The sequence below is a fragment of the Salvelinus sp. IW2-2015 genome, linkage group LG18, assembly GCF_002910315.2.
Source record: "Salvelinus sp. IW2-2015 linkage group LG18, ASM291031v2, whole genome shotgun sequence".
Lineage (NCBI taxonomy): Eukaryota > Metazoa > Chordata > Actinopteri > Salmoniformes > Salmonidae > Salvelinus > Salvelinus sp. IW2-2015.
In genome coordinates this window covers 53,160,893-53,178,198 of record NC_036858.1, presented here as the reverse complement: position 1 = coordinate 53,178,198, position 17,306 = coordinate 53,160,893, and the positions used below count along the sequence as shown (strand labels likewise).

At 41.6% G+C, this 17,306-nt stretch overlaps 1 protein-coding gene across 2 annotated transcripts in view; it reads right to left on the bottom strand.

Moving 5' to 3' along the window:
- Positions 1 to 7,299: 7,299 nt before the first annotated feature.
- LOC111978043 (glutamate--cysteine ligase catalytic subunit) overlaps positions 7,300 to 17,306 on the bottom strand; it is a 59,254-nt gene continuing 49,247 nt past the window's right edge. For both annotated transcript variants that reach the window (XM_024007810.2, XM_024007811.2), the window contains 4 exons: positions 14,366 to 14,447; positions 14,162 to 14,268; positions 8,312 to 8,432; positions 7,300 to 7,958 (listed from right to left, as the gene is read on the bottom strand). In XM_024007810.2, the coding sequence (XP_023863578.1) occupies positions 7,777 to 7,958; positions 8,312 to 8,432; positions 14,162 to 14,268; positions 14,366 to 14,447 (492 nt within the window). In that variant the 3' untranslated portion in view covers positions 7,300 to 7,776. The remainder of the gene's footprint in view (positions 7,959 to 8,311; positions 8,433 to 14,161; positions 14,269 to 14,365; positions 14,448 to 17,306) is intronic.

Here is a 17,306-nt window from a genome sequence, read left to right as displayed (position 1 = left end):
TTCCATAAAACGCTGGTCTCCCGTTAATACTGGGACCTCCTTGGAGGATTTACTACACATGTTTGATAAATCCTTGCCATTACCAGTAGTTATGGTATTTATCACTTATCTATGTCTTTCTATTTATTTATTTATTTTTCTATGTGTGTGTTACCACTTCCTACCGCTCTCACAATCTAGGTGTATATATTTCTATGATCTATTTATGTGCGTTTTACCGTTACCTAGTTATAATCTATGTGTATCAATTTATATAATTCTCTTCTCTGGAAACTTTATCTATATCGTTGTTATCGATCGGACATTAGATCTCACTTTCTCCTGTCAATTATTACCTAGGGGACATACATCCCTGGTTAAACTCGGGTTGTATTTATCCAATCTCACTTCGCTATTTTAAGTTTCMCTCCCACTCTTTTGGATATTATCTCTTTTCAGTATTGAATATGTTCAGTTATTCCGTTCGCCTAGGATTACCYTGCCTTCTCACCAAGCCTAATTTATCCTCACCTGTTTTAATATATCTATCCGCTACTTTTCATAGTCAGACTACTTCCCATATACAGATAGACCACTTAGGTTAAAACTTTATTTAGGTATGTCTTTTGAATTAATGGTTGTCCTATTTGTACAAAACCACCGTCCTATCTAACAACACTTACTATATCCTCCTTAATAACCCTCACGGCTTGCAAGGCCCGGATCATTAAGTTCATTATATTTATTTTCGGTAGTGCACCTACCCCAGGTCTTTTCGGACCTGTAACTTCCTCCTTGTATTTCGGTCATACAAGTAACCCACAATCTGTTTGGAATAGCGAAGCTCCTATTATTGATACATTCTAAACATGTTTAGAACTTCAAATCAAAGATAACTTACATCATACCCCCCACATTCGAGAATAAAGACTATTTACCGTCGTCTTGCAGACTGGGAAAAGCAATGCCGGTTGGATTCCGTCACCGTCGACCTCAGATATATATATACCGGCCTGTTTTTTAACCTCAATTCAGAGGCCAGGACTTTAAATAACGGGTCCAGACACGCCCGTGCACGGTTTTCGGCGTAATATTTTCAGACGACAGAGGCAAAGTTTGGAAATCCGGCTCGAAGGACCAATTGTCAAGGGAATTTAATAATTCCTCTATGTMCTCATTAATTAAAAWCAATCTRTCTATTTATAAGAATTTRTAAGATACTTATTAACATAAAATAGACAGGATATAGTCTTATTAAAATTAGATAATAGTATTTAATCTCGGAGCACGCTCCCATTTAACCATAAACAACGGTTTATATACAAGATATGACGTCATTGGTTACAGAATAAATCTCCTCCTCTTGACCAAGATAAAACAGGGTTAAAAGTTCATTCCAACTCTCCAGCGCACACACATGACACACTATATCATTTATTCTCCTGAAGGCTCACTATAATTTATTACCACTTTAGCAGGCAACTCAAGATAATGGAAGACCTAAAAAGTTACTCACTGCCTTATCTAAACATCTCAGGGCTAAGTTGGGTCAGTTCAACCATAGTTTAACGACCCTTTTTGCTTACTTAATAACCCACAGCACAAATCTCTCTAACTAAGTTGGAATGTTTTTATCCTCCTTGTTCATACTACCTAATCCCTTCCTTATGAATTAACATTATTAATCAGATATAATAATAATACMGTGCAGAGTTCAATTAGTTATAGTTTTATCTAAATGTAGACATTGTTTTAGTCATTATTCATAAAATTCCTAACAAAAGGTAATACATGCTTTTGTCACTTCTAGATTGGACTACTGCAATGCTCTAGTCTACGGCTACCCGCATAAAGCAATACATAAACTTCAGTTAGTGCTAAATACGGCTGCTACAATCCTGACTAGAACAATTAAAAAAAAATCATATTACATTGGCTTCCAGTTAAGGATAAGGGSTGATTTCAAGGTTTTACTACTARCCTATGAAGCATTACCTGGGCTTGCTCCTATCTCTTCACGATTTGGTCCTGCCGTGCATACCTACACGTACGCTACGGTCACAAGACGCAGGCCTCCTTATTGTCCCTAGAATTTCTAAGCAAACAGCTGGAGGCAGGGCTTTCTCCTATAGAGCTCCATTTTTATGGAATGGTCTGCCTATCCATGTGGGAGACACAGACTCGGTCTCGAACTTTAAGTCATTACTGAAGACTCATATCTTCAGTAGGTCCTATGATTGAGTGTAGTCTGGCCCAGCGGTTAGAAGGTGAAAGGCAAGGCATTGGAGCGACAAACCKCCCTTGCGGTCTCTGCCAAGCTGGCTCCCCTCTCTCCACTAGGATTCTCTGCCTCTGACTCTATTACGGGGGCTGAGTCACTGGCTTACTAGTGCTCTTCCATGCAGTCCCTAGGAGGGGTGCATCACTTGAGTGGGTTGAGTCACAGACGTGATCTTCCTGTCCGGTTTTGCACCCCGCAGGCTCGTGCGGTAGAGGATATCTTTGTGGGCTATACTTAGCCTTGTCTCAGGATAGTAAGTTGGWGGTCTGTTGATATACCTCTAGTGGTGTGGGKGCTGTGCTTTGGCAAARTGGGTGRKGTTAKATYCTGCCTGGTTGGCCCTGTCCAGSGGTATCGYCGGATGGGGACAGTGTCCCCCAAACCACCCGTCTCAGCCTCCAGTATCTATTCTGCAATAGTCTGTGCCGGGGGGCTAGGGTCAGGCTTATCTGGTGTCCTGTGTGAATTTAAGTATGCTCCCTCTAATTCTCTTTCTCTCCTTCTCCTCCCCGAGGACCTGAGCCCTAGCATCATGCCTCAGAACTACCTGGCTTGATGTCTCCTGGCTGTCCCAGTCCACCTGGTCATGCTGCTCTGAGGGAGGACCCCCAGACCCCCCGCCAGTTTAGGTCCCCCCACTAGTAAAATCAAAGTCCCCCCCCCTGTATAGATTCCATTGATCATTGCCAAATTGGCTTAGTCTCGTAGTGAGGAGCCTGTAGAATGTAGCTAGCTGTTTGGGAAAACCAAACTATAAAACTAGCTAGCCAGCTATGGGAAATGGTAGCCTGACAGGAGAGCTTGCTACGTTAGCTTGCTAATGTAGGCACATTAATAGCTTTAGGTTGGTTGTTTTTAATCTCAACTTCAAGATTTCCACTCCGACCATCACTCTCCCTCGCYTGGGCAAGGGATATTTAAGGTACACTCGAATGCGACGATGTAAAACCTCATTCAAGTGCTGAGGGTTTAGGGCCTAGTGCCGTCTACTTTGAGTTTGGACTRCAGCCCCGGTTGCCTCAGTGGCAACCTTCTTCCCCTTCTAGTGGGGAAGAAGGTCAAACTCCAGTGTGTAGGTAACTAAACATGAAGAAATTTATTTTTTATTTTAAAACTGTGTTTTGTATATGGCTTGTATTTATTTTGTTGTCATTTAGCAGAAACTCTTTTGAACCCTGAGCAGGGAGTTGAAAAATCTGTCTGTGCCCTTGAGCAAGGCACTTAAACCTAATTGYTTCTGTATGTTTTGTATATGGCTTATATTTATTTATTTTTGTCATTAAGCAGAAACTCTTATCCAGAGTGACTTACAGAAGCAATTAGGGTTAAGTGACTTGCTCAAGGGCACAGACAGMTTTTTCACCTACTCGGCTCAGGGTTCAAAAGAGCGACCACTCGGTTATTGGCTCAACGCTCTTAAAAACTAGGCTACGACCCGCCCATATCTACACATCAAATGTACAAAGTTCAACTGCAGTAACATACCATAGCCTACTTGACCTGCTCTCTGGAAACTTCAAAGCCTGAAAAAAACATTAAGTTTGAACTGCTTACCTTACAAAAAATTTCAGCATCTTTAAAAACATTTTGGTTATGAAAAATATGGCCTGGGCCAAATGGTTGAACATCAGCACTATGATAGCAGGGGCAGACTGGGACAAGAATTTGGCCCTGGCATTTTATCCACACTAGCCCAATTCACTGCACGTGCACCAGCCCATGATTTGGTCAGACCCAAATGATGAGTAGACCTAATCATCTTATAAATTCATTCGTAGTGCTTTATTAAGAAATGTAATACTGGACTACTGAGGTATTCAATAAATAAATTAATCTAACACACCCAAGCAGAAATGCATGATACAAGATATTTTGATGTGCAACCTAATACAATGATTGTCATGTATTTCGGGTTGACAATTACACTATAGTTGCTATATTTTACTGTCAAAATAGGACTCCAGAATTTCCTGATAGTTTTTGTTCAATAAAGATGAATTACATATCTTTATGTGCACTAATATCATAGGCTAATTAATTTTGGGTTCAACACCTGAGGAATTGGAGACTCAATACACTAACTAGATCTCAAAATAAATACTTATAGATCTATAAGCCTATGCTCTCGCATTGGCTGGTGCCATCGCATCTGTTCTGCTCCATATCAAATATCTTGGTTGTACAATAGTTGCTATTGAGCGGAATATTGAGAGTTAAGAAATAAAGATTATATCTACAGCAAGCTGAGACCCTCTTCTCTTCAACAGGGACAAGGGGACGAAGCTTCCAAAGCGGTGTTTTTCCTACAATTGCATTTTGAAATGTTATACGATCAGAACAAATGTTTCTCTCGAGCGCATGGGGTAGAGGAGTGGCTTTCGCTTCACAGCCACAGGCCCCAGTAAAACAGGGACAGGGGCAGTGCAGTTTCAATACAGGAATAAGGAAAATGCACTTTACTGTTTGACCAAATCATGGTTTCAGCTGCCCAAAATTTACTTTTGAATGAGGTGACAACGTAGAATGTGCTCCATCTGCGTTTATAGGCAAACTACCTGCCCTCCAGGACACCTACACCACCCAATGTCACAGGTAGGCCAAAAAGATAATCAAGGTCAACAACCACCCGAGCCACTGCCTGTTCACCCCGCTATCATCCAGAAGGCGAGGTCAGTACAGGTGCATCAAAGCGGGGACTGAGAGACTGAAAAACAGCTTTTATCTCAAGGCCATCAGACTGTTAAACAGCCATCACTAACATTGAGTGGCTGCTGCCAACATACTGACTCATCTCTAGCCACTTTARTAATTAAAAATTGGATGTAATAAATGTATCACTAGCCACTTTAAACAATGCCACTTTATATGTTTACATACCCTACATTACTCATCTCATATGTATATACTGTACTCTATACCATCTACTGCATCTTGCCTATGCTGTTCAGCCATCGCTCATCCATATATTTTTATGTACATAATCCYCCCTTTACACTTGTGTGTATAAGGTRGTTGTTGTAAAATTGTTAGATTACTTGTTAGATATTACTGCATGCTCAGAACTAGAAGCACAAGCATTTCRCTACACTCGCATTAACATCTGCTAACCATGTGTTTATGCCCAATACAATTTGATATTGGACCAGCCAATCTGGCATTTGCCAAAATTGCYAACAATAAAATGTAATTGTGTTCGTTGTCCGTAGCTTATGCCTGCACATAGCATAACCCCACCGCCACCATGGCACTCTGTTCACAACTAAAAAAGTTGCCACTTTTATACTATTCAAGCGTAGGCCTATATTTTTAGGGCGTAGAACATAAATAAAAAAATCAATGCAGATGTAAAGAACTAAGTGTGGTCCCCTTGAAGGTACTATGTAAATGGGGTAGATTTGATCCATCCTTAATATGTAATGTATGGAAGATGTTTACATTGATTAGATTGGCATAACGCTCCAAAGGAACCATTCAACAGTAATGTACATTTGGTATGCCACTAGCACCCTCTAGTGAATGGTCTCATTCCACACTGAGCATATTATCGAGGAAACAGAACCAAGTAACCAAGATAAATACTGTACTTAGTGCTGTACACAGATTTATTCAATGAGACATTCCAACCAAATGCTAACATTMACTTCAATGCAATACTACTTTCTTAAAATGTTCTACTGTCATGTCAGCACAGCAAATCACACTTCTTTCATTTAACATTTCTCACAAAAGCAACAATTATTTCAGACAAATGCAGATATACCACATTCGGAAACAAAATAACCTTTAATGTTTCTAGAGCAGATGGAAGTACAGTTCACACTTAAATATTAAAATGAACTTGTGTTCACTACATTTACCATGAACAGAAGAAAAATATTTACATATCCAATAACACATCAGATTGCATTTTTTTATGGTCTATCTGTAACAGTATATACAACTTCAATACACCGGCTTCACCTTCGCAATGCACACATGCAATTCTATGTTCTCCATTAAAACTTAATTACACTGGAAAAAATATAAATGCAACATGCAACAATTTCACAGATTTTACTGAGTTACAGTTCACAAGGAAATCAGTCAATTTAAATAAATTCATTAGGCCCTAATACATGGATTTCACAACTGGGAATATAGATATGCATATTTTGGTCACAGATAACTTAAACATTTAAATAAAAGTAGGGGCGTGGATCAGAACATTAGTCACTATCTGGTGTGACCACCATATGCATCATTCAGCGTGACATCTCCTCCACATATAGTTGATCAGGCTATTGATTGTGGCATGTGGAATGTTGTCCCACTCCTCTTCAATGGCTGTGCGAAGTTGCTGGATATTGGCGGGAACTGGAACAAGCTGTTGTACACGTCGATCCAGAGCATCCCAAACATGCTCAATGTATGACATGCGAGTATGCAGGCCATGAAGAACTGGGATATTTTCAGCTTCCAGGAATTGTGTACATATAGATCCTTGTGACATGGGTCTGTGCGTTATCATGCTGAAAAATGAGGTGATGGTGGCGGATGAATGGCACGATAATGCGCCTCGGGATCTCGTCACGGTATCTCTGTGCATTCAAATTGCCAACAAWAAAATKTAATTGTGTTTGTTGTCCGTAGCTTATGCCTGCACATACCATAASCCCACCGCCACCATGGCACTCTGTTCACAACGTGGACATCAGCAAACCGCTCGCACACACGATGCCATATACAGTCTGCACGGTACAGTTGAAAACGGTACTCATCCGTGAAGAGCACACTTCTCCAGCGTGCCAGTGGCTATTGAAGGTGAGCATGTGCCTGCTGAAATTGGTTACGACGCCGAACTGCAGTCAGTTCAAGACCCTGGTGAGGGTGACGAGCACGCAGATTAGTTTCCCTGAGACGGTTTCTGAGTTTATTTGCAGAAATTAATCAGTTGTGCAAACCCAGTTTCATCAGCTGTCTGGGGGGCTGCTCTCAGTCAAAGAAGCTGGATGCGGAGGTCCTGGGCTGGCGTGGTTACAAATGGTCTACAGCTGAGGCCGGTTGGACTTACTGCCAAATTCTCTTAAACGACAGACTTACGGTAGAGAAATTAACATTCAATTCTCTGGCAACAGCTCTGGTGGACACTCAAAACTTGACGGCACATTTTACAGTGCTCTTTTCGTCCACAGCACAAGGTACACCTGTGTACTGATCATGCTGTTTAATCAACTTATTGATACGCCACACCTGTCAGGTAGATGGATTATCGTGGCAAAGGAGAAATGCCCACTAACATGGATGTAAACAAATTTGTGCACAAAAGTTGAGATTAATACGTTTTTGTGCGTACGGAACATTTGTGGGATTTTTTATTTCAGCTCATGAAACCAACACTTTACATGTTGCGTTTATATTTTTGTTTAGTGTAGTTTGGACCACTTCTTTGTTCAGCCAGAYATTCAGGCTCTCTTTTCACGTGCATCATTGATGATGGACAACACATTAATTCATTGATTACAGCTGTGACAATTGGTTTATTTGCCCCGATTGACTGGGTCTCCAATAAGTTCTGGGCATCGCTCCTCYCCTTTTGAGATACTGTCACACTTGCGGAGTAAGTCGTAGTTTATTTTGTCAGTTATTACGCTGTCTTGCTTGTATTGAGTGTGCTTGTCGACAAACTCCCTCATCCACTTTGCCATGGTCATCAGTTCACCTACATCAGCAACAAGGAGAAAGCGAGCAATATCATGATTTTTGAGGGTTTTGATAATTAAGATGTTACACTAAGATATACACCAAAAACAAACAAGTTAATGTTTGGCATTTATAATCCTATACATTTTCATGTGGCTTCAGTTCAGATTCAACACTAATGCACAAAGAACTACCAAACCTTGTTGACAGTGTCAGGGAGCAAAATGTGCCTTCCACTATTGGAATGCTGCATGCTTTTACTAAGCTCCACCAATGATGTGATAATCCCATGGGCCACAACAATAGCCCACAAAAACATGTTACCCAACCCAGCGTCAAATTGTCATTGTCCATTTGCTAAATATACTGTACCTGAGGCGCGTCTCTTGATGAGCTTCAGGTAGTTCAGGATGGTGCATCTTGTATCGACGTCCACCTCCATGTTTTCCAGGTAGCAGTTAAGGATTGGTATCAGCCCTTGAAAAACTCCTTCCTAAATGATAAGAATGATAAGAATGATAAGTGATGATAAGTGATAAGTGATAAAAACTCCTTCCTAAATGATAAGAAACAACAACTCAAGAGTGTTATCCTACGAAGCAAGCTAGATCTACTCAGGCTTTTAGAAAGCTAGCCAGCATCACATTTCACGTCAGGCTTCATCCATACTACGAAGGTGGATATCGTTTTCCGCCCAGGGTCGCCATGTCCATGGTTTGGCCGCAAAAATGGGCTACTTTGAAAACAATGTAACAGGGTGAAAACGTATTGGTCAGAGGTTGCAGATTTTTGGGCCACTTCTAAATTGCACYGCAGCTGCCATGGAATTTTTCTTTAATTATTATTATTTTATTTCACTGTGACCTGCTACTGCTGACTATCAGGCAGTGAGTGGTGGGGAGGGAGGCAGTCATGACAAGTGATGTGAAAACAACAAACGATGTAATTAGCACTAGCTAGATACTTCTCCCACTATAATTCTTGTTTGCCTCGTTCGTTGTATCCTGACCGCACCCCAGTCTAACTAATCACTAGCCTACTAGAGGCAACACAGCAAGGGAAAGAAAATGAGAAATAGTCATCCAACAGTTTCAGAGAGAGGATCGAAGAATGTGCTTTCTCACTTGGTATGTTGCCAGGGCTTTAAATTAAGGTTGTCCCGTCATCCCGGGGATGCAAAAAAAAAAAAAAAAATGTCTGGGATGGTTTAAACAGATTCTGGGACAACTACTGTCCATCAACAAATATTTAAAAGCAATAATGCTAATGCAACAGATCAGAACGTTTATCTTAAAATGTTTATAAAATATWATTTCTTCACATTATAAGTGCAGCAACGCGCACACGGCAGTAGGCTACGGGAGAAGGTTCCAAAATGCAATTAGCGGGAACACACTGTTCTAAAACGCGCATGGCACATGCAAGCGTTTTCATGTGACAGAGATTAAAATATGTTATAAATTTAGAAAGAGGAGATCTAAAGATGCAACAATTAGTATTGGTGTCTAATCTGAGTAGGATGTGCCTTTGCCTGGTGGACAAGGAAGTCGATTTGAAAACCAATAGAACAATAGAAAATACTGGTATCAATGGCACATTTTATAGTGTTTATAAAAGAATATGGTCTGATTTTCGCCTTATAAAATGACGTAAAACCTCCAGGTATTGAACAATTAAGTTTGGTTAAATTGGCTCGTGSCCATTTGATCTGAACGAATCATGCACAGAGTATCTCAACAGAATCAAGCCTTTAGATGTTAATTATCCGACATTACTGTCAAACATGACTGGCTTTTAGACTTTATGTATCTCAAAGTTCAGCTACATTTTCTGGCGCCTCCATATCAGTATCGATGTGGACATGATAGGTTATATGCATATTGGCTACAGCCTATGTAGGTTAATTATTTCTGTACAATTTTGCAAAATATTATTCCAATGTTGGCCTTTTTAGAGTATTMTTTTTTTAATGTACATTTCTGGGTCAGTTGACAGCTGCATTTATCTATCAGTAGTAGGCTACTCATTAGCTTTTTAAAATCACTGTGAATGACCTAGGTCCTATGACCATAGCCATGTTGGCATATCAACCTCCCCAAAAATAAACTCAGCAAAAAAAGAAACGTCCCTTTTTCAGGATCCTGTCTTTCAAAGATMATTCGTAAAAATCCAAATAACTTCACAGATCTTCATTGTAAAGGGTTTAAATACTGTTTCCCAGTCTTATTCAATGAACCATAAACAATTAATGAACATGCACCTGTGGAACAGTCGTTAAGACACTAACAGCTTGCAGATGGTAGGCAATTAAGGTCACAGTTATGAAAACTTAGGACACTAAAGAGGTCTTTCAACTGACTCTGAAAAACACTAAAAGAAAGATGCCCAGAGTCCCTGCTCATCTGTGTGAACGTGCCTTAGGCATGCTGCAAAGAGGCATGAGGACTGCAGATCTGGCCAGGGCAATAAATTGCAATGTCCATACTGTGAGACGCCTAACACTGCGCTACAGGGAGACAGGACGGACAGCTGATCGTCCTCGCAGTGGCGATCACGTGTAACAACACCTGCATAGGATCGGTACATCCGAACATCACAGCTGCGCGACAGGTACAGGATGGAAACAACTGCCCGAGTTACACYAGGAACGCACAATCMCTCCATCAGTGCTCAGACTGTCCGCAATAGGCTGAGAGAGGCTGGACTGAGGGCTTGTAGGCCTGTTGTAAGGCAGGTCCTCACCAGACATCACCGGCAACAACGTCGACTATGGGCGCAAACCCACCGTCGCTGGACCAGACAGGACTGGCAAAAAGTGCTCTCCTCTAACGAGTCACGGTTTTGTCTCACCAGAGGTGATGCTCGGATTCGCTTTTGTCGTCGAAGGAATGAGCGTTATATGAAGGCCTGTACTGGAGCGGGATAGATTTGGAGGGTCCGTCATGGTCTGGGGCGGTGTGTCACAGCATCATCGGACTGAGCTTGTTGTCATTGCAGGCAATCTCAACACTGTGTGTTACAGGGAAGACATCCTCCTCCCTCATGTGGTACACTTCCTGTAGGATCATCCTGACATGAACCTCCAGCATGACAATGCCACCAGCCATACTGCTCGTTCTGTGCGTGATTTCCTGCAAGACAGGAATGTCAGTGTTCTGCCATGGCAATCGAAGAGCACGGATCTCAATCCCATTGAGCACGTCTGGGACCCGTTGGATCGGAGGGTCAGGGCTAGGGCCATTCCCCCCAGAAATGTCTGGGAACTTGCAGGTGCCTTGGTGGAAGAGTGGGGTAACATCTCACAGCAATAACTGGCAAATCTGGTGCAGTCCATGAGGAGATGCACTGCAGTACTTAATGCAGCTTGTGGCCACACCAGATACTGCTACTTTTGATTTTGACACCCCTTTGTTCAAGGACACATTACTCMATTTCTGTTAGTCACATGTCTGTGGAACTTGTTCAGTTTATGGTCTCAGTTGTTGTATCTTGTTATGTTCATACAAATATTTACACATGTTAAGTTTGCTGAAAATAAACGCAGTTGACAGTGATAGGACATTTCTTTTTTTGCTGAGTTTATATACAGTATGTTTACATTTAAATTGCACCTCGGGAAGATTCTGGGACGGTAAAGAAAAAGTTAGTCTGGAGTCCTGTATGTAGCAAGCTAGCTAGCTAACATTGTCCAGAAAGCTGAAGTCAGAGGAGAGAGAGAAAGTGTTACACAGCAGCGCATAGGTGAGGACAGAGGAGAAATGATTAACTCTATTACGGACTATAAAATTATAATAGCAGTGAATGATTGATTAATAGTAGAATAAAACTTGATGTACTGGACTCATGATGGATCTCTTTCCTATCCATYTTGCTCCAGAGGGATGGATGACGGCGACATCAGGCTGCAGCCACACATGAATAGACATTTTTCAATTAAATAAAAAGCTAAAAAGCAAACGGTTGGCGCTATTGATTTTTATACTCCAGTTGAAAATACTATTGTTTTAGAGCAATGTGACTTGTACTAACACTATATCACATCTTAACCATTCACTATCAATCACTTCTGGTTCAAGAAAAAAATAATTTTGTGTGATGAACAAATAACAAAAGGGAGAAATGCMGAAAAAAGGTAAAGCAATTTGACCAGTTGTATTTAGATGGTCATTATGGAGACACCTTTGGATAAATGTGGCAACTCATCTTTTGCTGCGAGAGAAAAAAATAAACTTTTCAGGCTTGGGCGGGTTTTGAGTGGTCATTGGGATAAAGTTTTAGCTAGACCTGGCAACCCTGCGTCGGCCTGTAGCTAAATCTAGCAGGCTTGTATCTGCACATGCCTGAACAACATTGCTAGTCGAACACAGAATTATTCATTGAGACATTACTGAAACATCAAACATGGATGAGTCAGTGCCATTTTCATTTGTGCTGAAATCAAAACGAAAGAACAGTTACCTTGCAAATTCAGCATGCTATGGTGTGAAATAGTCTTTTAGAAATGCAATCTATTTTATTACTTTGTCATTGCTGTCTTTGGTGTACTTATCAATGCATGATCACCTTCTTCCAACTAATATCACTCCCGAGGAACAGCTTGTTGCATTGATACCATAGACATATAATCCATAGACGGGTTTTGGAACCTCTAACCACCCTGGCAATTTGACTGTTAAACTCATGGGTACACTAACAATGGCTGCCAGTCTTGACTTGAATGGGAACTGCCATTATGGATTATACACTACATGACCAAAAGTATGTGGCTTTCCATTGTTGGAATATTGCTGTGGGRACTTTCTTCCATTCAGCCACAAGCGCATTAGTGAGGTCGGCACTGATGTTGGGCGATTAGGCCTGCTCGTAGTAGGCGTTCCAATTCAYCCCAAAGGTTTTCTATATGGTTGCGGTCAGGGCTCTGTGCAGGCAAGTGAAGTTCATCCACACCGACCTCGACAAACCATTTCTCTATGGACCACGCTTTGTCATRCAGACATGAAAGGGTCTTCCTCAAACTGTTGCCACAAAGTTGGAAGCACAGAATCGTCTAGAATGTCATTGTATGCTGTCGCGTTAAGATTTCCCATCACTGGAACTAAGGGGCCTAGGCTGAACCATGAAAAACAGCCCCAAACCATTATTTCTCCAAACTTTAAAGTTGGCACTATGCATTGGGGCAGGTAGCGTTCTCCTGGCTTCCGCCAAACCCAGATTCTTCCAGATGGTGAAGTGTGATTCATCACTCCAGAGAACGTTTCCACTGCTCCAGAATCCAATGGCAGTAAACTTTACACCACTCCAGCCAACGCTTGGCATTGTGCACGGTGATCTTAGACTTGTGTGCGACTGCTCAGCCATGGAAACCCATTTCATGAAGATCCCGAAAAACATTTATCGTGCTGACGTTGCTTACAGAGGCAGTTTGGAACTCGGTAGTGAGTGTTGTAACTGAGGACAGATGATTTTTACGCACTTCAGCACTCGGCGGTCCCGTTCTTTGAGCTTGTGTGGCCTACCACTTCACGGCTGAGCCATTTTTGCTCTTAGATGTTTCCACTTCACAATAACAGCACTTAGTTGACTGGGGCAGCTACAGAAATTGTTGGAAATGTGGCATCCTATGATGGTACCACGTTGAAAGTCACTGAGCTCTTCAGTAAGGCCATTCTACTGYCAATGTTTGTCTATGGAGACTGCATGGCTGTGTGCTCAATTTTACACACCTCTCAGCAACGGTGTGGCTGAAATAGCCGAATCCACTTATTTTAAGGTGTGTCACCATACTTTTGTATATATAGTGTATGTCTATGGTTGGTTGGGGCTGTCAATTATACTTTTACCATTTTTTAAATACAATTGCGCAAAAAATTTACAGTTTGGAAAGCAAATGCTATCATTACTAAATGTGTGATAGGTATTTTAACATAAAAAAAAATATTAAACTCAAAAAGGGGGATACAATCTCTGCGAGAGGGAGGGTATCTTATTTAATTAGTCTTCAACTCATAGCTCAGACACTTAATTCAGGATAAATGTAGTTATCCCTGAGTTAGCCTGTTCGAAGCAGGTTAGTTCTGAAGGATTTGTTGCCATAGAAATTTACCTGGCTAAAAGGTGAGCCACTTTCGTGGTACCGGTTATCCAAATTTGAACTCAAACCTGATTTGCAGTAAAGGGCTCAGGAGAAAGATATATTAAATTAGAACTATTATTAATAAGCACCTTTCCATTGATGATTGTGTCAATGCTCATCAGTATGTACTCATTGTCACCCTCACTGTCCAAGCCGTTCTGGGCCACTGAGGAGCTATCGAGGACAGGGTTACAGCCTATGACACAAGAGAAGAGGAAGCATTAAACTGTTTAGGCATTTTGACAAAACACACCCTGACCAGGTTTTTAAACAATGGACTTGTATCATCTCACCTTTATAGATGTCCTTCCGGAAGTAAAACATGCCCTCTTGGACTGCATTTCTTTCCTGGGCCACTTTCATGTTTTCGTCAACCTGTTCAAAGACGAGACAAAACACACTAAAACAAATGGTGGACCTTGTAGCCATAGCAGRTAATATTCCACATTTTGGTGACTTTAATAGTCACAWGGAAAAGTCCACAGACCCACTCCAAAAGGCTTTCGGCGCCATCATCGACTCAGTGGGTTTTGTCCAACATGTCTCTGGACCTACTCACTGCCACAGTCATACTCTGGACCTAGATTTGTGCCATGGAATAAATGGTTGTGGATCTTGGAAATGTTTTTCCTTATAACCCTGGACTATCGGACCACCATTTTATTATGATTGCAATCGCAACAAATAATCTGCTCAGACCCCAACCAAGGAGCATCAAAAGTAATGCTATAAATTCTCAGACAACCCAAAGACTCCTTGATGCCCTTCCAGACTCCCTCTGCCTACCCAAGGATGCCAGAGGACAAAAATCAGTTAACCACCTAACTGAGGAACTCAATTTAACCTTGCGCAATACCCTAGATGCAGTTGCATCCCTAAAAACATTTGTCATAAGAAACTATTTCCCTAGTATACAGAAAATACCCGAGCTCTGAAGCAAGCTTCCAGAAAATTGGAATGGAAATGGCGCCACACCAAACTGGAAGTCTTCCGACTAGCTTGGGAAGATAGTACCGTGCAGTATCGAAGAGCCCTCACTGCTGCACGATCATCCTAATTTTCCAACTTAATTGAGGAAAATAAGAACAATCCKAAATTTMTTTTTGATACTGTCGCAAAGCTAACTAAAAAGCAGCATTCCCCAAGAGAGGATGGCTTTCACTTCAGCAGTAATAAATTCATGAACTTCTTTGAGGAAAAGATCATGATCATTAGAAAGCAAATTACAGCCTACTCTTTAAATCTGCGTATTCCTCCAAAGCTCAGTTGTCCTGAGTCTGCACAACTCTGCCAGGACCTAGGATCAAGGGCGACACTTAAGTGTTTTAGTACTATATCTCTTGACACAATGATGAAAATAATCATGGCCTCTAAACCTTCAAGCTGCATACTGGACCCGATTCCAACTAAACTACTGAAAGACCTGCTTCCTGTGCTTGGCCCTCCTACGTTTGAACATAATAAACGGCTCTCTATCCACCGGATGTGTATCAAACTCACTAAAAGTGGCAGTAATAAAGCCTCTCTTGAAAAAGCCAAACCTCGAAACAGAAAATACAAAAAAGCTAAAATCGGCCTATATCGAATCCTCCATTCCTCTCTAAAATTTTAGAAAGAGCTGTTGGTAAGCAACTCACTGCCTTCCTGAAGCCAAACAATGTTTACGAAATGCTTCAGTCTGGTTTTAGACTCCATCATAGACTGCACTTGTGAAGGTTGTAAATGACCTTTTAATGGCGTCAGACCGAGGCTCTGCATCTGTCCTCCTAGACCTTAGTGCTTCTTTTGATACCATCGATCACCACATTGTTTTGGAGAGATTGGAAACCCAAATTGGTCTACACGGATCAGTTCTGGCCTGGTTTAGATCTTATCTGTCGGAAAGATATCAATTTGTCTTTGTGAATGGTTTGTCCTCTGACAAATCAACTGTACATTTCGGTGTTCTTCAAGGTTCCGTTTTAGGACCTCTATTGTTTTCACTATATATTTTACCTCTTGGGGATGTCATTCGAAAATATAATGTTAATTTTCACTGCTATGCGGATGACACACAGCTGTACATTTCAATGAAACATGGTGAAGCCCCAAAATTGCCCTCGCTAGAAGCCTGTGTTTCAGACATAAGGAAGTGGATGGATACAAACTATACACTTTTAAACTCGGACAAAACAGAGATGCTTGTTCTAGGTCCCAAGAAACAAAGAGATCTTCTGTTGAATCTGACAATTAATCTTGATGGTTGTACAGTCGTCTCAAATAAAATGTGAAGAACCTCGGCGTTACTCTGGACCCTGAGCTCTCTTTTGACGAACATATCAAGACTGTTTCAAGAACAGCTTTTTTCCATCTACGTAACATTGCAAAAATCAGAAACTTTGTCCAAAAATGATGCAGAAAAATTCATCCATGCTTTTGTTACWTCTAGGTTAGACTACTGCAATGCTCTACTTTCCGGCTACCCGGATAAAGCACTAAATAAACTTCAGTTAGTGCTAAATACGGCTGCTAGAATCCTGACTAGAACCACAAAGTTTGATCATATTACTCCAGTGCTAGCCTCCCTACACTGGCTTCCTGTTAAGGCAAGGGCTGATTTCAAGGATTTACTGCTAACCTACAAAGCATTACATGGGCTTGCTCCTACCTATCTTTCCGATATGGTCCTGCCGTACATACCTACACGTACGCTACGKTCATAAGACACAGGCCTCCTAATTGTCCCTAGAATTTCTAAGCAAACAGCTGGAGGCAGGGCTTTCTCCTATAGAGCTCAATTTTTATTTTGGGCTATACTCGCTCTTGTCTCAGGATGGTAAGTTGGTGGTTGAAGGTATCCCTCTAGTGGTGTGGGGGCTGTGCTTTTGGAAAAGTGGGTGGGGTTATATCCTGCCTGTTTGGCCCTGTCTGGGGGTATCATCAGATGGGGCCACAGTGTCTCCTGAGCCCTCCTGTCTCAGCATCCAGTATTTATGCTGCAGTAGTTTGTGTGTCGGGGGGCTGGGGTCAGTCTGTTATATCTGGAGTATTTCTCCTGTCTTATCCTGTGTGAATTTAAGTATGCTCTCTCTAATTCTCTTTCTTTCTTTCTCTCTCTCGGAGGACCTGAGCCCTAGGACCATGCCTCAGGACTACCTGGCATGATGACTCCTTGCTGTCCCCAGTCCACCTGGCCGTGCTGCTGCTCCAGTGTCAACTGTTCTGCCTGCGGCTATGGAACCCTGACCTGTTCAC